The 23097-nt window shown below is 40.9% G+C and overlaps 1 protein-coding gene across 50 annotated transcripts; it reads left to right on the top strand.

Moving 5' to 3' along the window:
* Positions 1 to 640: 640 nt before the first annotated feature.
* LOC110532354 (cold shock domain-containing protein E1) lies at positions 641 to 22814 on the top strand. Of its 50 annotated transcripts, none has more exons than XM_090184633.1 (22): positions 810 to 903; positions 4284 to 4899; positions 5888 to 6131; positions 8976 to 9134; positions 9854 to 10052; positions 10439 to 10548; positions 11337 to 11423; positions 11514 to 11611; positions 11709 to 11790; positions 11886 to 12014; positions 12585 to 12710; positions 12808 to 13023; positions 13449 to 13589; positions 13921 to 14091; positions 19334 to 19441; positions 19569 to 19744; positions 19869 to 19981; positions 20098 to 20217; positions 20344 to 20522; positions 20750 to 20913; positions 21168 to 21300; positions 21417 to 22814. In XM_090184633.1, exons 3-22 carry the CDS (start codon positions 6006 to 6008, stop codon positions 21462 to 21464), a joined length of 2685 nt encoding a protein of 894 aa, XP_090040759.1. In that variant the 5' UTR covers positions 810 to 903; positions 4284 to 4899; positions 5888 to 6005; the 3' UTR covers positions 21465 to 22814. The 50 variants fall into 50 exon arrangements, with proteins under 50 accessions (XP_090040799.1, XP_090040775.1, XP_090040806.1 ...); XM_090184631.1 differs by having other exon boundaries at positions 13449 to 13613; XM_090184632.1 differs by having other exon boundaries at positions 12808 to 13047.
* The last annotated feature ends 283 nt before the right edge of the window (positions 22815 to 23097 follow it).

Here is a 23097-nt window from a genome sequence, read left to right as displayed (position 1 = left end):
AAGCGACTTACAGCTGTAATCGCAGCAAAAGGTGGCGCTACAAAGGGGGATGAATAATTTTGCACGCCCAATTTTTCAGTTTTTGATTTGTTAAAAAAGTTTGAAATATCCAATAAATGTCGTTCCACTTCAAGATTGTGTCCCACTTGTTGTTGATTCTTCACAAAAAAAATACAGTTTTATATCTTTATGTTTGAAGCCTGAAATGTGGCAAAAGGTCGCAAAGTTCAAGGGGGCCGAATACTTTCGCAAGGCACTGTATATATTGTTCTATACCATCTACTGCATCTTGCCTATGCCTACCATTAGTCACTTTAAATAACACCACTTTAATCATGTTTATATATTCTACATCACTCATCTCATATGCATATACTGCTCTATACCATCTACTGCATCTTGCCTATGCCTACCATTAGTCACTTTAAATAACACCACTTTAATAATGTTTATATATTCTACATCACTCATCTCATATGCATATACTGCTCTATACCATCTACTGCATCTTGCATATACTGCACGGCCATTGCTCATCTATATATTATGTGCATATTCTTATTCATCCCTTACATTTGTGTGTATAAGGTAGTTGTTGTGAATTTGTTAGATTTCTTGTTAGATATTACTGCACTGTCAGAACTAGAAGCACAAGCATTTCGCTACACTCGCATTAACTTCTGCTAACCATGTGTATGTGACCAATAAAATTTGATTTGACCTGTGTACCCGATCTATAAACTTTGATTTGTGACAAGTATCTCGTCATTATATCCATGATCTCTGGTATAACCTCTCAGTACCGTATCATATGAAATCTCGCGATAGGATCGCACTCAGATCACTACGTAATGTGCCGTGCTGCTTCTGGCGGCGCTGGTGACAGTGCTGAAAGCTGTTGGGGTGAGTTTTGTTTATTTTACTAATTGAAAGTTACGATTAAAACCACAATAATATGAGATTATATTCAAGTTATAGCGATATAAAATCATTTTGAACAAAGTTTTTATCTTTCAAAGCGTATAGGCGGGGTAGTGTTATCCGGTGTTTTTACTCGTCCTAAATCATACCGACACGTTATCTGGGGAGCTATTTTGGTAAACGTTTCGACGTAATTAATAACCTGCATAAACATGATCAATTGTTTAATGCCTACCGGTATCCTCGCGTTATGTTTGGCGTTAAACAAATTTGCTGAAGTGACAAACGAGCTGAACTCCATTTGTTATCTGGACTTGCACGAGTTTAGCAAGCGTTGGCTAGGTAGCCACAAGCTAGCGAATTTATCTGTCGCAGTTCCTTTGTTGTCCGGTGCCACACTACCAACTAATGCGCCTGCCCATCTTAAAATGTTAACCCTTGCGAAGTAAATGGGTTGTTGAAATTGGCACAATAGACATTGTTCGTTTTCACAATTACATGAATTAGGTACAAACCATTTTAATGTATGATTACCTAGCCAAGTGCTCGTAGTAAGTAACTGTTAGTTAGGGAAGTAAAGCTAACGCGTTGTTGGCTAGCTAATGTCAGCTAGTTAGTGTTTAACAAATATCTAACGTTAACTAGCCATTCGATTTAACCATTTGTTAACACCTCCATTTGTTTTGTAGTTAGCTTGCTAGCTAATTAGTGTCCGTTAAACTTAATCGGCTAGCTAGCAATGCAAACTAATGATGCGTTGGCTAGTAGGCCACGTTACTGCATTACAAAGCGTGGTTGCTTGATGGCAAATCACATGGCTGTGCATAGTTATAGCTAATAGTACGCTGGTTGGTAATTAATGAATTGCTTGGTTTCAAACATTGTTCAACCAACAGGGACAGTTAAGTGACGTTACGACTAGTAATAATGAACAACCTAGCTAGGTTGTCATGATCCATGAACGCTACAGTTCTAGCCAGCTAACGTTAACTAGCTGAGACGAGGCCGTGTACGTATTCTTGTTGTTGGCAACTTTAGTATGCTTTACTGACATGAATTCAGAATTTGGTGAAGCATCAAAACAATAGATAACGTTAGCAAGTAAGACGACAAACAAAAGTTATGGGCTTCTGAACTCGACAATGTACGACCACCTATTTCAGAAATATGTGCTCAAAGGCCAGTCGTGGCCAGTGATTTTAGTGGGTGGGCACTGGTAGGCAAATGTTGATTTATGGCTGCGTCATGAGCAACTGAAAAGCACTTGCTCCCAAGTTGCTGTTTTGTTTTAACCATGTTGATATTCTTCATTGCTCTATTAAGCAAGAGTTGTTTTCTGAGTGAATGTTTTCCCCACTCTTTCAACCAACGTCACCCTATTACCAAGGGTGATTAAATTGCATACCATTCTTCAGTTTGACAGTACATGTGTTGTCTCAACAAACCTTGCTAGGTGGTAGTTGTGCCAATCCATTGACAGCCTAAACACACAATGACATGTAACCAAACTGTCACTAATGGCAGTGTTGTCAAGATGTGAATTGAAATCATAGAATGGCAGGGTGTTATAATGGTTATTTATGTAGATAAGTGGTATAAAGAGATCCATTATGATGGACTGTAAGTCAAATTCTTTTGAATTTCTCTGACACTGATTTCCAAGAGGTTCAATTTAGCACTGCTGTCCATAAACAACTGTAACCTGGATACCAAGTATGAGCTTTAAAGACCCATCCACTCATTGGAATTATATTTGACCCCTTTCACAACATTTAGCACTCATTGTGACACAGCCATGACGCATTAGTTAAACTTTGTGGATGTGTCCCTGCTTCTTGTTACTGTGCAATGTCCTATACAGTTAAATGTTAGGATCAGTGTCTGAGCCTTTTGTCATGATACACATTGCTCATAGAATTACACAGACCTTACTGGTTAGAAACTGACATGCATATCAGTACGGCCAATGGTATGCATAGGGACTTGTTTATCCGCAGGACTTCTAGTATCTAGTCAGCTGGCACTGTGTGCAGGGGCAGCTGAGGAAGGTCTATATTTAGGCCTGGGAGTCTGGGGGCGAAGAGTGGAGTTCAATTCACATGAAAAGTGACCCAGGGCACTAGTCTACAGGTGGCTATAATGGTTTTTCATAGTGGTCTTGAATCTAGAAAGACTATTTAGAATGCTCTAATGCTAGCCCCGTAGTACTTTGTTGCAGTGTTTCCAACACATGAGTCGTGCAATTTGCTAGTTTATTCAAATTAGTAGGTCATGTACATTGATAATGACTAAATCTGATTAATTTTAACTTCTTGATGCATCCATCCCGTTAGCGGGATCATTCACGTCAACATCCAGCTGAATTGCACCGCGCCAAATTAAAGTACTAAAAATATTTACTTTTCATGAAATCACAAGTGCAATATAGCAAAACACAGCTTAGCTTGTTGTTAATCCACCTGGCGTGTCAGATTTCAAAGCTTGTCGGCGAAAGCTATCCTAGCATTTATGTAAGAACATCTCTCTCAGTAGACAAAATATTACAAACAGCTAGCCGCCAAGTAGATTGGTCACGAAAGTCAGAAAAGCAATAAATTAAATCGCTTACCTTTGATCTTCGGCTGTTTGCTCTCACGAGACTCCCAGCTACAAAATAAATGTTCCTTTTGTTCCATAAAGATTATTTTTATATCCAATATACCTCCATTTGTTTGGTGCGTTATGTTCAGAAATGCCCGGGCGCGAGCGGTCACGACATCGTAGATAAATTCCAAATAGTATCCGTAATGTCCACAAAAACATGTCAAACGTTTTTTATAATCAAATCCCAGGTTGTTTTTTCAATATATAATCGATGATATATCAACCGGGACTTTAGCTTTGTCAATAGGAGAGAGACGCAATGGCTGCTCCAAACTGTTGCGCAAGCAAAATTCTGGGGACACCTAGCTATACACTGACACGATGTGATCTTTCTCGCTAATTTTTTCAAAATAAAAGCTCTAAAGACTGTTCACAACATGGGGAAGCTGTAGGAAAAGGAATCTGGTTGATATCCTTTTAAATGGGAGGGGGGGGGGGGCATTCAATGGAACATGGAGCTTTCGAAATAGAGGCCACTTCCTGTTTGAATTTTCCTCAGGTTTTTGCCTGCAATATCAGTTCTGTTATACTCAGACAATATTTTGACAGTTTTGGAAACTTTAGTGTTTTTCATCCTAATCTGACAATTATATGCATATTCTAGATTCTGGGCCTGAGAAATGGGCAGTTAAATTTGGGTATGTTTTTCATCCAAAAATCAAAATACTGCCCCTACACTCAACAGGTTAAACTAATAGTGGATCTCTTTTTCTCAACAGTATGAAGTGAAACGGAACTGAATTTTTTTTTGTACCATACGCAACTGCTTCTTCAAGTTCAGATCACAACGAAGAAACAAATTCAAGAGAAACATCCCGAAACGTACAGTCGCAACAACTCAAGGAAAGGATCACTTCAAAGGAAAATCTAGAAGCAACTAAACTAAGAAAACACCAAAGACACAAGATACACACCTGCCCAATCGAAACACACTCAAGAGAAGCAATCCTTTGCCAACATTGCAAAACCGTGAAGATAACTGATCTGAGACCAGAAGTTTGTGCCTACTCAACAGCTTTGACAAAGCACACGTCCCAACGCTACTCCCAGCCGCCCTCATCCTCACCACCGACTCTACCCTGGGGTGCCTAGAGGGCTTCTATTTTTCCCCACCCAGTTCCTTTAACCATCTGATCTCCTGCGTCTATCTTTTCTTGCTCTGTTTATTTTTTTTCAAGCACTATTGCACCTGCTTTTGCCTTTTAAAATATTTTTTCTCCCTTTTGCTTCATGCTACTCGTATCTAGAACTTGTGCCAGAAACCTGTAACAAATAAGTGTGTGAGATCTGCAAAGGCGTTCAAGACGACCAGAAGTTTCAAGACTCCAAATCAAGGTAGGTCCATTTTTTTCTTTGTTTTACTTATTTCATAAATTTGTTGTGGTTTTGAATAACTTTGTTTCTTAAATAACTTTGTTTCTTACGTTTCTTGTTTGTGTCTAGAAAGGCATCCTTTATATAAGCCCCGCCATGTCCAAATATAGTTGCATGTCAAATGTATTTACTTTGCATATACTTTGCTTTCACTTATCTACACATATCAAGGACTGATTTGATAGGACGCCATTAATAAATGCATTTGCAAACTACTGTAATGGTTTATCACATGGCATTTTATCTACAAATTGATGCTCGTGTTAAATTTGACGTTGAACCAATTAAGAAAGAAACACCTTCCCAAGTTCCAGTCTGCTCCCCTGGTGTGCTGTCATAGGCCAGGAATGTGGAGATATATTTGTTATGATAATGAACAAAAAAAACCACAAAATGTCCCAACAATTCTGCCATTGTACGTGTGCACATCCGCTACCATTTTAACTAAGGCGGGGAATATTGCCCCTTACCCAGATGGTCGTTTTTTTGATATCATAAATAAACTTGCTTTTTTTGGTGACAACATGCACAACGGCTCCCCTAATTTACTTGAGTGACTTGAATTTCAGATGCAGTTGGACTAACCATCCTGTACCTCAAATTATGACTGACCTTTGCGTCTACTTGAGAGGGCTGAATCATTCTTCAACTTGTTTTAGATAAATTGGTAACAAGAGAAATTAATTGCACTAACTCTAGTAGAGAGCTTTAGCACAGTTAAAGGCTTTTAGTGAGCCAGTCTTCCCTGTCATGGGCCTACTTCGTTATTGAAGTTTAGCAATCTTTCCTCTGCCTCTCTATCCTGCCCTTCTACCTGGTCATATCTAGCCTTTTCCCTTGTCTCCTCACACCCACAGACCTTTCCCTTAATTGTGACACTGTTCACTGGCTGACCTTTTTGCCTCCCCCTTTATTTATTTTTGTCCCTTTCCCATTTTCACCCTTGCAGACATCCAGAGGTGTATCATTGGGTGGTTGAGCAAAAAAATAACAAATCGAGGCAGTCAAGCAAACCAGTTATCAAGTACAACAAAGGGGTGGAGTTTGGCTTGAGTTTATGGAAAAATATGGGCAGCCCCTGGAAAGGCTTTGTTGAGTTTACCTTGCCCACGTCGCCACCTGCCGCGTTTATTAGCGCTGACCTGAGCAGCACCTCCCCCATCGGACTCAGCCTGTCACCATACGGCCGATCCGTAAGTTCCATCTTCCCCACCACCTCCCTCCGTCTCCCCTCCCCCCCATCGAACACCCATTCACCCACCTTGCCCTACCTCTCTCTGCTCTGACTGGCCTTACCTTTCCATTCCTCGGGGCTCCGAGACTAGCCTCTGCTCAGGTGCAGTCAAGCAGTTACAGGTTGGTCTAAAGGTTACTTGGGATTTGGTTATGTTTCAAATTTGCTTTTACCCACCACAATTTAAGGCTGTAAATGCTGTGTGCCATGCCCCATGTCACCTGAAATTAGTGGTGTGGGATATGATTAGTGCTGCGATTTCTGTCTAATGTAGGCAATATAAACAAACTGAAGTTTGTTTTTGTCTTGGTGATCTAGGACAGGCAAAGGAAAACAATGGGCGTGTAACAGAGGTTGGCCGATACCGATTATTGGAGGACAAAAAAAACACATTTTTGTAATAATGACAATTGCAACAATACTAAATGAACACTTATTTTAACTTAATACATAAATAAAATCAATTTAGTCTCAAATAACATGAGAACATGTTAAAATGAACCACCAGCTTTCATGGGTCTTCAATGTTCCCAGTTAAGAAGTTTTAGAACACACACAGCTCTGAAGTGACAATGATACTAAAGAGTCTGCTTAGGAGACAAATACTCTCAACTGTTTGAATACAAATAGTTTAAGTTACCTGTGATGAATGTTGAAAACAAAAACAAATTTCTATATGCAGGAAATCCAATTTTTATAATGGGCATGGTAAGAATTGACTACGAAAGTGCGAGTCATAATTCCCATGACACCTTCTAGCAAAATCTGAAAAGCGGTTCCTTCATTCATTTATTCCATAGGATATTTTTAGATTCACTTAAAATAAGGTCTGTGTTTCATGTAGGCTTACACCAAGGACAAGGTAACTCTGCTCAATATTGGCTAAATATAAGCAAAGATCATATTTTTTTGTATAGTGGATTTATGAAAATATGTTGACAAATGTTACCTTATCCGAGTGAGATTTACACGGGTATCAAAACGCCGAGGCGGTTTAAGCGTGCACGAAACACAGACCTTAATTGAAGTAGATCAAGACCTTCTCTATTGAAGACATGAACGGTAAAATAGTGAAAGAACCCCTTTCAAGTTCAGCCGCAAGTTATTACAGGAATTATAACACGTTGACTATTTCTCTCTAAACCATATACCTTTGACTATTACGAGCCTGCTGCTGCCGACCACCCCTAAAGTCTGACTGCTCTATCAAATCATAGACTTACCCTGACTCTGCGTGCAATAAACGCAAGAGGTGACACAATTTCACCTGGTTAATATTCCCTGCTAACCTGGATTTCTTTTAGCTAAATATGCAGGTTTAAAAAATATATACTTGTGTATTGATGTTTATGGTTAAGTACACATTGGAGCAACGACAGTCTATCGATTGTTTTTTATAAGATATGTTTAATGCTAGCTAGCAACTGACCTTGGCTTCTACTGCATTCGCGTAACAGGCAGGCTCCTCGTGGAGTGCAATGTAATCAGGTGGTTAGTGTGTTGGACTAGTTTACTGTAAGTTTGCTAGATTGGATTCCCTGAGCCGACAAGGTAAAAAATCTGTCTTTCTGCCTCCTAGGCCGTCATTGAAAATATGAATGTGTTCTTACCTGACATGCCTAGTTAAATAAAGGTGTGAACAACAAAAAAATCTACTTGAAATCGGCCCTAATTAATCTGTCGACCTCTAGAGTGTAATGTAACATGAAGTGAGAATAAAGGGTGACTTTAAAATATATTTTTCGTGACCTACAAAGCAGATTCTGATGCAGAGGTGAAGAAAATACTATTGATTTTCTGGTTTATTACGAAAGCAAAACGTGTTTTTGGTTGAGTCAATTATACCATGCCCATTTCAAATTTCGCTGCTTTGTCAAGTTAGCTGGTTAACTCATTGATCCTGCTTTGTAGTGCACCCCTCAGGTGATGTTAATGCTCAAAAGAAATAATAAATAAAACGATTTATACAATGTTAGTTTGACATTATTTCCCAATTAATAACTAGACTGAAATAAGCTACGGTAGGCTAGTTTGTAAGACGAGTTGATTTTAAACTGTTTCCCCGATGGCTGGTGCCGTTCAATGTCGCTTAGTCTGGAATCTTAATTATCGAACCAGCAAATGGGATTATTCATCCCTTTTAAGGACAGACCACTCAATCCACTAACTACTGGGAATTTCAACTTTCAACATTGATGCTATGCTAGTAAGGGACCTAACAGATGAGGCTGCTCTGGGACCCTTCATGTACCCACTATCATCTTACTGTGTAGACATGCTTCTGTCTAAACTGTCTTTCACATCAGCACTTTCTGATTCTGTCAACTCTTATTTTAACAGTAATTCAGGCAATAACGATAACTTAAAATGTTACATGACCACCTTTCTCAACGCTTTGTTCCATTCCGTCAGATGTTGATGGCAAATGTTTAGTTTTACTGATCAGGCTGATTATTGTAGGTGTTTCAAAGACTACCTCGCCTGGACATTAACCCCCCCCCCCATTTTAGTGTTGTAGAGCCAAACAGCACATTTCCATCCATAATACTAGATGCTAGGTCTCTGCTAATAACTTAATTTATGAGTTTCTCTTATGTAATTAGGATTCCCACGGTCAGTATCGATCTGTTTTTATTTTTATTACTTATTATTATTATTATTATTACCCCTCACTTTTACAATTGGTGTAAGAAAATAACTTCAAAGACCTAGAAAGCTACAGTGAAATGGAATGAGAACTCATGAGCAGAACCACAGCGCCAAGTATCTGAATCTCCAAATCACCCTTTGACCCTCCCAACAGTGTTTCCCAGTCCCGACCCCACTGTTGGATATGGAGAGGGTGCACTCTGAACCCCCTTTGGCACGTAATACTGCTCCTTCCACCTCTGCGGTGGCTATCCCCCGCTCCTTCTCTGTCTCCCACAAAAAACACAAGCGGACCCCCCTGTATCAGAGATCAGTAAGTGGGCATGTTGTGTGGGAATCGCATCAGTTGCACCCACAGTGGTAATGACTGCCAGGGGGATGTTAGCTAACCGCATGGTTTGTTTTGCAGTGGCTCTTAATTACTTTGAAGGAGATAAATTAATGAACATTTGGCTCTGTGTGAAGTCATATTGTAGCACCCAGTTCATGTTGCGTTTTGCTAGTCAATGGGAGATGCAATGGTTTTGTAGTAGGTTTGGATAAGTCCTATAACAATGTATGATGTTCCCAACTTTGTCAATCCAGGGGTGCTTGTTTATTTTAGTTGCAATAGTTACTGAGTGAATAGAAGTGGAGGATTCTCTTGAGCCAACTAGAAATAACTATACAGTGTGGCCTTTATTGGTAGTGAATGGTCTCAATCAACATAAAAAAACATCTGGGGTTGGCCAACTGTACTTACCTGCATTCAGAAGAGAAATGGTCAGAACACCAGAAAGCTCTTTTGGTTAGTCTCTCCAAACTTTGGTTCAACCATTAGTCAGGAAACACAATTTAATGGATTGTGTGTAAATTAGATCTTATTGACGTATGTGGGAGTTTCATTTGTGAAAGATAATTGTTCTATCATATACATTTACACAATCCCACTCATAAACTCACATCTGCTCACGTTCAATGTTCAGAGCTGTATTTTGTCAGCCTTTTTTTATTTTATTTTTCTAAAATAATGTCTGTTCTTGTTCTGCTCAGATGAGTTTTGACCCTGGCATGCTCCACAACAACGGGCACACAGCGTTTGCCAACGGCACGGCGGCGGGCATCAGGGAGACTGGAGTGGTGGAGAAGCTGCTCACCTCCTACGGGTTTATCCAGTGCTCGGAGCGGCAGGCGCGCCTCTTCTTTCACTGCTCCCAGTACAACGGCAACCTGCAGGAGCTCAAGATAGGAGGTGAGTCCAGTGCTGCTTCTAGTCATTTAGTAGTCTAGTCTCATCCACCAGCCTTGTACTGAACAACACAAGCTTTTAGGGGTGGTTTCCCCAGACACAGATTAATCCTGGACTAAACATTTTCAAATGAGATTCTCCTTGAGACTAGGATTAATCTGTCTGGGGAAACTCCACATAATGTTTATCTGGCCAAAAATGAGAATTCCTTAAAAAAAAATCATTTTGGTTAAGTGGTAACAACAGATTTCTGTCCTGGTCTCTTCACAAGCTACTGTGGGCAGCTTTTAAGTCGATTGACCTCCATGAATGTCCGGTCAGCATTTGGTGTCAAACGCATTTTCTCACAACCCGTTTTCTTCCATCTCTCTTCCCCTCTGCCTCTCCAGATGATGTGGAGTTTGAAGTGTCCTCAGACAGGCGCACTGGCAAGCCCATAGCAGTGAAGCTGCTTAAGATCAAACCAGAGGTGCTTCCAGAGGAGCGCATCTCGGGCCAGGTGGGGCCAGACTCGCACGCCTCTCCCTTTACTGTGCTGCATGGTTATATTCATCCAGTTAAGGAACACCATTTTACTTTTGGTTCTGTTTTTGTCCCTGTCACCTCAATGTCGGTGTTTGTTCGTCAGTTGGGTGTATGTTCAAGCTCATTGTGAATCTTTAAAATAATTTTTGTTTATTAATAGTTTCATAGATGTGTAATTCCTAATACAAACCCCACCCCTCTGATTTTAAATCCACAATTGTATTGTTATTTATGTTGGCCGTGGTCTGTTTATCTGAAATGCTAGGAATATTGTCTGTTTCCATGGAGATTTACAATGGGCTTGACTGTCCTCGACATACATGTTGTGTGGTGATGGTGTTCACGGGTGGAGGTGGGATTTGATGTTTAAACAAAACAGCCTAAATCTTTATCTAAAGTTCTGCCTAAATTAAGTTGAAGGCTTATTTTCAAAGGAATGACAAATTAATTCAGTAAATTGAATAGGTTTGATTGGCTGTAATATTTTGATAGCCATTGTTTTATTAGCATTTTCTTCAAATAGCCTTTTCTTCAAATGGCCTTCACTCATTCAAATGAAGAAATTTGGCATTTCAAGCATTTCACTTCTCATGCAGTAGTGTCTACATTGATATACTTTTGAAAATCAACCAGTTTGTTTCCACAGAATGATTGATTGTAATTTCCTTATTTACGTGCACTGATTTATAGTAAGGCAATCGTGTTGAATCACCCAAATGCCATTCTTAACCATCTCCCCCTGTGGTTGTTGCTGTCTTTTAGGTTGTCTCAGCGATTCCCACTCACCTAGATGGCAAATCTGCACCGGGGCAGGTGCCCACTGGCAGTGTGTGTTACGAGAGAAACGGGGTAAGACTGTCAAATGGCCTGTAGAAAGATACTTTTCATGACAAGGCTGGTAGTCAATGTAATGTAAAGTATGGATTCCTTCCCACGCAGGAGGTGTTTTACCTGACCTACACCCCGGATGACATAGAGGGAAACATGCACCTGGACACGGGAGACAAAGTCAGCTTCTACATGGAAACCAACAAGCAGTGAGTTGTTTTTCAAGTGTCTTATTGTTTCACAATTTAAAATGTTTTGATTGCATACTACCGTAGCCTTTTCCTCATGGTATATTCTGTGTTTCAGCACTGGTGCAGTCAGTGCTCACAACATCGTCCTGGTAAAGAAGAAACAGATGAGGTGCCAGGGGGTTGTCTGTGCCACCAAGGTAAAGCCACAGTAGAGCCTTGTGGATTCCTGGCTGGACATTGGCTACTGTATGTGCCTGATTATAATCTAATCTATAACCCTTTTGTCTGGTAGGAGGCCTTTGGGTTCATTGAGAGGGCTGACGTGGTTAAGGAGATCTTCTTCCACTACAGCGAGTTCAAGGGTGACCTGGAGGCCCTACAGGCCGGCGACGACGTGGAGTTCACCATCAAAGAGAGAAACGTAGGTGGCATCACATGGAACCGTTCTGGCTAGCCAACTCTAGGGACTCGTTCTAATGGCTTGCAAAAGTATAGAATATGAGGCCAGTATTGGAATCAAGTTATTCTTATGTTAGGGACTCAACTTGTCAAATCAAGCAATGGCTGTTTAATGACAGTCTGTTCAACAGAAATTACTCCTGCTCATGTATACATTCTGAATACATATTGATGCCATGAGCCTGTAAATATGGAATAGAATGTCGTAATGGAAAGGAAAAGAGCAACATTGAAGTAACTAAAGCATTTATGGCGTTACGGTGTCTGCAGATGTCAGGGCATTCATACTACTTGCGTTTCGTGGAGCTAAGCTGTGTTTACACATGCTCTTCCACTTAGCGTCAACCAATCATCTCAATGCGGAGCTATATGGAGCCCTCTGCATTGTTACAAAATTTGGGAGGTGCATGGCATCGCGTATGGAGCTTGATTTGGCCTCCGCAATTGCGTTAGACCCTCCGTACAGAGCCTTTAGACCACATTGCCGAATCAAGCATAAATCCGCTATAAAGCATTTTGTTTTTTTCTCTAGGGGAAAGAGGTGGCCACCGACGTGAGGCTGCTCGCCCAGGGAACAGTCATATTTGAGGACATCAGCATTGAGCAGTTTGAAGGCACTGTCGTCAAAGTCATCCCTAAAGTTCCAACCAAGAACCAGGTCCGCAACTTACGAGATGCCTGCATACTCAGAATTAACCTGAGCTTGGTTTTTACTGAATCCTGGATTATTTGTATTGTTCCTCCCAATCTTTTAGAATGATCCGCTTCCAGGCCGCATCTGTGCTAGGATCAGCTTCACGGACAAGGAGCTGCTTTTCGGCGAGAAGGATACCAAGTCCAAAGTGACCCTGCTGGAGGGCGACCATGTGCAGTTCAACATCTCAACAGACCGCAGGGACAAGCTGGAGCGGGCCACCAACATCGACATCCTGCCTGACACCTTCCACTTCACTAAGGAGTCCCGTGAGATGGTAAGGACCATGAGGAGATCTATGGTACGCTCACAAGTTCATTTGAGAAAGCTTTTTTTAATCAATGAATATGGCAACCTGAAATTTGCATTCCTAAAATTGATTTCATATTCCAAACTGTTATCTATTAAATGGAAGAGCGTAAACCTACATTCCCGAATGAAAGGGAAGGATTGGCATTTTATCTGCAGTGCACGGTTTCTTTAATCTCGGTTAAAGTAAAATCAAAGCACTCAGTGAAGCAGTTTAAGGGCTGCTTTTGCCCAATCCTGATACGTCCATATAATTAGTGATGAAAACACAAGGATCGGGAAACTAATGCAGCTCGTAAACTCACGCATCCCATTCAGTCCCAGCAGATTCTTCAGTCTACATGCAGAGTCGATGGCATCTCTGCTGTGTGTTAACGGCTCTCTGTCCTATAGGGTGTGATCGCTGCAATGCGTGACGGCTTTGGCTTCATCAAGTGTGTAGACCGGGACGCCAGGATGTTCTTTCACTTTAGCGAGGTGCTGGAGGAGGGCCAGCTGCACATCTCTGATGAAGTCGAGTTCACAGTTGTGCCCGTGAGTCCAGAGAGAACGCCCATGGTCCGTTTTTTCAATATACAATTGCTGTCTTTAAAATTCCTTTTCTCACCTTCCCTCTTTTTCTCTGTCAATCTTCCAAGGCTGTTAGTTTAGTGGGAAACTCTTGATTTTGAAATGAACATCCAGTAAATTCTTATAAATATTAGGAAATGTCACTTTTGAACCCATTCACTTTTCCTAGGCACATTGTTTTCCAAATGTATTTTGGTCTCTGTCTGGTTTGTATTGTGAGTGCGCCAACTCAATGAGAGCATTATTGAACACCAACACACATTGAAACCGTTTTTTTTCTCCCTCTCCTGTGCAGGACATGCTGTCTGCCCAGAGGAACCACGCAGTGCGCATCAAGAAGCTGCCCAAGGGCACAGTCTCCTTCCACACCCAGTCTGAGCAGCGCTTTGTGGGTGTGGTGGAGAAAGAGGCCACAGCAGCTATCACCAACAACAAGAGTGCCAGCCCCAGCAAGGCCAAAGAGAAGGTACGAAAGCACCCAGGGCAGCACTTGGGAACCCACAGCGACATTGTCAACATTTGCCTTTTTATATTTTGACGGTACATGTTTGTCCTTCCCTGCCTGATCTTTCTTTGCCTTTTCTTTCCTCATCCCCTCCTAGTCTGATCAGTATCGAAATGTATAACTGCTCCGAGACCCGCACGCACACATTTCCCCTTACGATCAGGCATTTTTCAGCCCATTTAATTTGACTCCTTAGTTCTAATTCTCTGCTTTGCTTTCTCCTTTCACCCTTTCCCCCTCATGCTCCTTCTCTCCATTAGAAAAAAGACAAGGTAGGAGTTCTGTCTTTGCATGATGCCATCAAGTTGAACAACGCTAGATAGATACATCTATCAGAATGTTTTCCTACTGGGTTGACACTGAGGCAAAGTACTAACCACTAATTTTGTCTCATGTTAGCTAGATATGACATTGACTTGCCAGACATTTTACGTGGCAACTGTGACAAATTCCCCTAAGTTACCTTAATAAAATTCATAATGTATAGGTTTTTGCCCAATTGCTTAGATCAGTCTCATTTCCTAACCTTGCTCTTCACATTGCTGCAGACATACATATTGTAGTTGCCATGTATGCTCAAATGGGTAGACTAATTGTGCATATTTCTCAAGGGTAAAGTAGTAAAGGTCAGTGGTGTTGTCTATGCCCGCTGAATGTGCTCCTCACCCCATGTTTGACTGTGGTTTCAGTCCTAATCAATTCCTCTGTAAAACCATGTTATTCTCACTTTTGCAGTCTTGTAATTTACTTTACTAGTTCCTAAGGAGATATGGCATTTAACTAAGGCTGACTCCATTAACCTTTCTGATCTCCCCATCCGGGATCGTGAATACAGACTCAAGCTCATTACCATAACGCAACGTTAACTATTCATGAAAATCGCAAATGAAATGAAATAAATATGCTAGCTCTCAAGCTTAGCCTTTTGTTAACAACACTGTCATCTCAGATTTTCAAAATATGCTTCTCAACCATTGCAAAACAAGCATTTGTGTAACAGTATTGATGGCTAACGTAGCATTTAGCATTAGCATTCAGCTGGCAACATTTACACAAAAAAACAGAAAAGCATTCAAATAAAATCATTTACCTTTGAAGAACTTCAGATGTTTTCAATGAGGAGACTCTCAGATAGCAAATGTTCAGTTTTTCCTGAAAGATTATTTGTTTAGGACAAATCGCTCCGTTTTCTGCGTCACGTTTAGCTATGAAAAAAACCCTGTATCCAGGATTGTGTAAATCTATCAGCAAGCTCATTAGCATAACACAACGTTAACTATTTATGAAAATCGCAAATGAAATGAAATAAATATGCCATCTCTCAAGCTTAGCCTTTTGTAAACAACACTGTCATCTCAGATTTTCAAAATATGCTTCTCAACCATAGGAAAACAATCATTTGTGTAAAAGTAGCTAGCTAGCGTTAGCATTTCGCGTTAGCATTTAGCGTTAGCATTAGCGTTAGCATCCAGCACGCAACATTAACAAAAACATAAAAGCCTTCAAATAAAATCATTTACCTTTGAAGAACTTCTGATGTTTTCAATGAGGATACTCTCAGTTAGATAGCAGATGCTCAGTTTTTCCAAAAAGATTCCTTGTGTATTAGAAATATCTTTGTTTTATACATCACATTTGGCTACCAAAAAAAATCCGAAAATTCAGTCCTCAAAACGCGAACTTTTTTCCAAATTAACTCCATAATATCGACTGAAAACATGGCAAACGTTGTTTAGAATCAATCATCAAGGTGTTTTTCACATATCTCTTCATTGATACATCGTTCTTGGACACATGCTTTCTCCCCTGAATCAAATGGTAAAGTAGAAGCAGCTGGCAATTGCGCACCGAATTCGACGCAGGACACCAGGCGGACACTTGGAAAATGTAGTCTCTTATGGTCAATCTTCCAATGATATGCCTACAAATACGTCACAATGCTGCTAAGACCTTGGGCGAACGACAGAAAGTGTAGGCTCATTCGTTGCGCAATCACAGCCATATAAGGAGAGAATGGAAAACAGAGCTTCAGAAATTCTGCTAATTCCTGGGTGATGCATCATCTTGGTTTCGCCTGTAGAATGAGTTCTGGGGCACTTACAGACAAAATCTTTGCAGATTCTGAAACTTCAGTGTTTTCTTTCCAAAACTGTCAAGAATATGCATAGTCGAGCATCTTTTCGTGACAAAATATCGCGCTTAAAACGGGAACGTTTTTTATCCAAAAATGAAATAGCGCCCCTAGAACTCTAACAGGTTAACCTGTAGTGACGCCCTGCCCGTGAACGGGACCATTATCATCATCTGACACTAATTAGCATAACGCAATGGACAAATCTTCCTAGAAAATATTCCTATTCATGAAAATCACAAGTGAAATATATTGGAACACAGCTTAGCCTTTTTTTGAATTTGACCCCTTTTTCTCCCCAATTTCGTAGTATCCAATTGTTGTAGTAGCTACTATCTTGTCTCATCGCTACAACTCCCGTACGGGCTCGGGAGAGACGAAGGTTGAAAGTCATGCGTCCTCCGATACACAACCCAACCTAGCCGCACTGCTTCTTAACACAGTGCGCATCCAACCCGGAAGCCAGCCGCACCAATGTGTTGGAGGAAACACTGTGCACCTGGCAACCTTGGTTAGCGCGCACTGCGCCCGGCCCGCCACAGGAGTCGCTGGTGTGCGATGAGACAATGACATCCCTACCGACCAAGCCCTCCCTAACAGCAGGCAAACTTGTCACGGAAATCAGAAAATCAATCAAATTAAATTGTTTACCTTTGAACTTCAAATGTTTTCACTCACGAGACTCCCAGGTAGACAGCTAAAGTTAATTTTTTCCCAAAATATAATTTTTGTAGGCGAAATAGCTCCGTTCTTCACGTTTGGCTGAGAAATCGCCCGGAAATTGCGGTCACCACAACGCTCCATAATATCGACAAACATGGCAAACGTTATTTAGAATCCATCCTCGAGGTGTTTTTCTAATATCTATTCGATAATATATCTGTCGGGACAATTCCTTTTTCTCTAGGACCGATTGGAGTAATGGCTACCTCTGCACTTTACGCGAGAATCTCTCTCGGAGCCACCATGTGACCACTTACGCATTGTGCCCCCATACGGCTATTCTTCAACAGAAATGCATAAAACTACATCACAATGCTGTAGACACCTTGGGGAAAGCGTAAGCTCGTTGATGGTACATTCACAGCCATATAGGGAGTCATTGGAACGCAGCGCTTTCAAAACCTGGGGCACTTCCGGATTGGATTTTTTCTCAGGCTTTCGCCTGCAACATCAGTTCTGTTATACTCACAGACAATATCTTAACAGTTTTGGAAACGTTAGTGTTTTCTATCCAAAGCTGTCAATTATATGCATATTCTAGCATCTTTTCCTGACAAAATATCTCATTTAAAACGGGAATGTTTTTTTTCTTCCCAAAAATGAAAATACTGCCCCCTAACACCAAGAGGTTTTAAGTCGACTGTTTGGTCTATAGGCTTTTGGTCGACCAAGATTTCTTTAGTTGAGCAGTAGCTAAAAAAAACTTGATTCATATCTTAGGATCATTATCAAAAATTGATTTTATTACTTATACAAATGTGCTACTACTACTTTTGGCCGTAACACCACCAATTCTACAGTGACACCTCAAAACCCACCAATGACAATTTTAATACTATTGCAATGCCGATCAGTTGAAGATCCTGCTTGCTTACGGTTTGTTTAATAGCCTATTTATTCCGTGAGCACCAAGCCTCACGTAACCACAACACGTCGGATAAACAAGTTCAGAAATGTAGCTGTTTTTAAGCTTTGCTTTTCAGCCTCTCTGGTTTTATTTAGTGTAACTGTTCCAAATTGTCTGAAAAATAATAATAATAAGCCGCGTGATCTCTATTGTGACTAATAACTAATGTCATTATCATTAAGCTCTTTCAAGCTTCTTCGATTTAAATATAATTTTATTTAGTGTTCACTTTGTTCCAAACGGTCGGGAAAATTATATTGTAATCGAACAGCACCTGTTTGGCACAAATAATACGTACACAGCGCTTGCGCCTTAACTTCTTGATCTCCAAAATGTATTCCGCACATCTAACTTCCCCTTTACTTCCTGAGCAACCAGTAAACATTCCCCCATTTGAGTGCATCTGTTTTGACGTTACGATGTTCTGAGTTTATAACCAATTTGTTGATGTGATTGATGTTCTATAGGCCAGGCCCTATTGGTCACGTGCATGTGACACAGGTGTCATGTAAGGGTTTAGGGAATGTTTTCCTTAAAGAAATTAGGGATTTCAGTAACACGACTTCAGTCAGAATTGGCTGTGATTGTTACAGCAATGTGGACAGCGCTATAAACACTTATTTCTCCTTAACTGCATTATATTGGTTAAGGGCTCGTAAGTAAGCATTTCACTGTTTGTATTTGTCACATGCACCTAATACAAGCTGATTTGTTCTGTGGTGGTCACCGCAGCAGGGAGGAGAGAATGGGTGCTTGTCACTGGCTTTAAAAAAAAAAAAAAAAAATTTTTTTTAACACAGTGCAGCAAGTCTGAGCCCTGCCCTGCACAATCAAATCAATTGCATTCGTACTCCCTCGTCATTTGTCTAAATTATTTCATCTGTGTGCTTAAAGCATCAGACAAGCTCAGTGCGTTTAGTTGATTTAATTGGTTGAAAGATCAACTCAGGTTTTCTTTTTGGGTGGGGTACAGCCCTACATTTAACACTGTTTGTACAAAGGTGTTGATTTCAAACACTAGTCAATGCTAACTGACTACTAACGAGGTGCATCACACATTCCAAAGCACATCTTGGTGCCAGTCATCTGCACTTTAGCTTTAACAAGAAGTTGCTACTGCTGTTCATCTGATATACTCCTAAACTTTTAAAATGCATCATTCCGCCCTTCCTTCTTTTGAAGTTATTACTGATGTGCACCGGCTTGGATGAATTAAAACATTATCCTACTCTTTTACTTTCAACTATCCAGCCTCGTCATATCAGTTATTTATTTTTGCCAGGCTGAATGCATTTTTCTGAAGTATTAGAACGTGTCCTAATGCTCAGCAGTGGTGTTATCCACTTGTAACAGTTGAATGCCTGATTTCTGGAGAGGAGTGCAGTAGCCAGCCTTTGACTGGAACTGTCAGTCTAATCCGTTTTATGTCTGTCCTCATGTAGGAAGCAGAAGAGGGAGTGATTTCTTATGAGGACTGTGGAGTGAAACTGACTGTGTCGTACCACGTCAAAGATCTGGAGGGAGCTACCCAGCCACAGGCAGGAGACAAGGTACTGAAAACCAAACAAGTTCACACTGGCTTAAACTTGCTTTGTTGAAATGGCAATTTACCAAACCCCAAAGAGAGAATGAGTTGGCTCTGTTTTCATGTGCTGTAAATTCAACCTTATCCTCTAGGTGGAGTTCTCCATCAATGAGGTAAAGAGGACGGGCCAACAGAGCGCTGTCACCATCAAGATCCTCAACCGCACTGTCAACACCAAGAGGCTGCTGGGATACATTGCCACCCTGAAAGACAACTTTGGCTTCATAGAGACAGCCAATCATGATCAAGAGATTTTCTTTCATTACAGGTACAACTATTCAACACATGCAAGCTAAGTATAAAATGTTGGTTGGTGTGACATTAGATCCAAAAAAGATCTGCCCCATGTTTTTCATGCTGCCTGGTTGTTTCCTGCTGCCTGTTTGTTCCAGTGAGCTGTGTGGAGACTTGGAGAACCTGGAGCTGGGCGACACTGTGGAATATACCCTGTCCAAGGGCAAAGGAAACAAAGTCAGTGCTGAGAAGGTTACTAAGGTGGTAGCAGGTAGGCAGTGAAATGCTTTAGTTATTGTTTGAGTTTGCACCACAATCAGTTCTATAGTGAAGCATTTATGTATCAACCTTCAAAGTGAGTATGCTAATGGTGTTCTGTTATTGCAGTGAATGGTGTGGGGCAGGATGTTGGTGAGACAGTGATGTTGGGGAAGGTGGTGCGCCCTCTGCGCAGTGTGGACCCGTCCCAGACAGAGTACCAGGGGCTCATTGAGCTCTTGGAGGAAGGTAAGTCACCACTGGCAGTGGAGGTTTATGTCCAAGTCAATTGAATGTTTTTACTAATGCACTTACTCTATAATAACCAAATGGCTAAATTGACTGTTCCTCTTCTCCCCACCTGTACCCATTCAGATGGCACTAAGTGTCAGAATTACTCTTTTGGCATCGTGGGCATGGCGAACAAGGCAGACTGTCTGCAGAAAGGCGAGATGGTGAAGTTCCAGCTGTGCACAGTGGCTCAGACAGGACAGAAGATGGCCTGCAACGTTGTCCCCCAACGTAAAGCCCTGGTGGAGTGCGTCAAGGACCAGGTATCTGATCATGTTTGTCAACATTTTTGGTGATGGACATGATTAAATTGCCTTTCAAAATTGAACTGAAAGATTCTGTGGTTTATTTAAGTATGTATGGTAAGTAACCCAAACATTAAGTAATTAGAATGTTTAATTTGTTTTGGGACTTTCTCATTATGCAAGGTATTGGTGTGGCTACCTATGAGCGCTATGCCTATTCATTCTGTAATGTCTTGTCTCCCCAGTTTGGTTTTATCACGTATGAAGTTGGCGAGAGTAAGAAGCTGTTTTTCCATGTCAAAGAGGTGCATGATGGCTTGGAGCTCCAGACCGGGGATGAGGTGGAGTTTTCAGTCATCCTCAACCAACGCACAGGGAAATGTAGTGCCTGCAATGTGCGCAGAGTTAGGTAAATACTGCAGGGGGGGGTGTACTATTACCATGAAGTAGGGTAAAATGTTCGGAAACGGAAGTATTACCTCAACTTAGCCAATAATGATGCCCGTTTTCTTTATGGCAACCAAAGTCAATAGAACTGAATAAGTGAAATTGGATTTCTAGCCCCCACATTTACTAATTGTGTCTCATTTATGACCCAGTTATCCTAAACATAGACAGTATATTGTTGGTTAAAAAAGCACTATTGTTTCTCTACCCCCACAGTGAAGGGCCTAAACCGGTGGCAACCCCCCGTCCTGATCGCTTGGTCAACCGGCTCAAGAGCATCACCCTGGATGACGCTAGTGCCCCCCGCCTAGTTATTGTGAGACAGCCCCGCGGCCCTGACAATTCAAAGGTACGCACATTTGAACACTTAATGCTGTATAATAAGTTCTGATGTGTGTACAATTTGTTTTTATCTATAAAGTGTGTTGATTTTATTATTACTGGTCTACTTTATTTTGTACACAGGGCTTCAATGTGGAGAGGAAGACCCGTCAACCGGGTGTCATTGACTGAGCAGTATATAACCCTTCCCATCTGACTAGGTGGGCCCTGATTTAGAAATGCAACGAGAATGGATGACAACAATGGAAAGGGATTTTTGCTGTCTTGTGGACACATGCTCCTACACACACTCTTGATACACACAGAGAAATAAGCATGTGTAACCCCTCCATGTTCCATCACCTGCAAGGGAACCCTCATTCCATTTGTTCTCTGCTGCCCATGTATGATGTACTTGATACAGTTTCGTACTGCAGTATACAAGGCGGGATCTCTCTTCCGAGTGTGTGTGCGTGTGACCGTTGTGCATAAGGTGTTTTTAGAAATGATAGAAGTTAGAGGAATTTGTTTTGAGGGTTTCTGTGCGTTTAGAATCGGTGACGGTTGCGTGGCAGTGTCTTGTCCCATCTGCCTAATTGTCTGGAATTCTGCACCTGCAACCAGTTGTGTGTGGGCATGTATTAGAGCTCATCTGCTTCTTGTCCTCCATTGTTCTCCCTCATTTAAGGCAACTAAATGATTATTATTTGCCAGTGGTTTTCACTATGCTTTCCTACAAAATGCATAAAGCAAAGTTCCCTCCATAAGGAGGGTGATGTTTCTCATGTGTGGACTAAAACAGAGGCTACTTCTCTGCTCGGTTTTTTTGAGCAGTTTTTTAAACTCTTTATCCAAGAGCTGGAGTGAAAGCATGGTGTTGTGTTGTCTGTGAATGTTTAAGTGGCTATGATTTGGATTTACTTTCACAAATCTGGAGCCTTTAAATACCTTTTCGCTATTAACACGCTTTGTAAGCAATTTCCCCAGGTGCAGAATTCCTAATGGCATCTTATATCGAGCAGTTTTATACTATGTACTTTATTTTTTTGCACCTCCTTTGCTTTTTTGTTTCATTGATGTAAGAATACGGTGCCTAAACTACAAAAACAAAAAAAATTGACATATCCTCTGTCCCCAGCCCAACTGCCAAAATATGAAGAAAGGATGGCTTTTTATTCCCAGTAGAAATAATACTGATCTGCATCCCAAATACCTGTTGGTTGAAATATACTGTATGTAATGTGTGCATTTTTTTCTTAGTGAAAGATTAAACATCACAATATAACAAAAATACATTTTAACTTCAGTAAAAAAAGAGCAGGGTAACAAAGCATTAAAATTAAGTTGTCTTAAGGATCAGGATATCTATTGTGCTCTGGCGGTGTTGGAGGGTGATCTGTTGTGCCTGTACGCACTTACGGCAGTTAGAGACTATTTAAACTCTGGAGATCACTGGGTTGATCCTGAACTGCACAGGCGCTCCTATGTACTTTTGTTAATGGTCTTGAATGAAGCAATTGAATTAAAGTTTTATGAAAATCATATTGTTACTTTATTTGAAAGAACATCCAGGCAGTTATTTGTTCCTTTAAATTCCATGCAGTTTAAAGAAACTATTTTATTCAAGATGGCAGCAAGAGACCTGTCTTGAAACGGTGCAGTGAAAAAGAAATGCTGTCCTTACTTTCAAACAAATGTGCCTGAACAGTGGACAAACAAAATGGGAAAAGCTATTCAGCAACTTTTGGGAGGACAATAGATGCTTGCTTAAAGAAATGCAATTTTTTGCCACACAGAACCTTTTAATATAGTAATGTAAAACTGG

The sequence above is a fragment of the Oncorhynchus mykiss genome, chromosome 9 (assembly GCF_057628025.1).
Source record: "Oncorhynchus mykiss isolate SJ-2025 chromosome 9, ASM5762802v1, whole genome shotgun sequence".
NCBI lineage: Eukaryota > Metazoa > Chordata > Actinopteri > Salmoniformes > Salmonidae > Oncorhynchus > Oncorhynchus mykiss.
The sequence above is the reverse complement of the archived record's forward strand: the minus strand, read 5'-3'. Positions and strand labels throughout refer to the sequence as shown.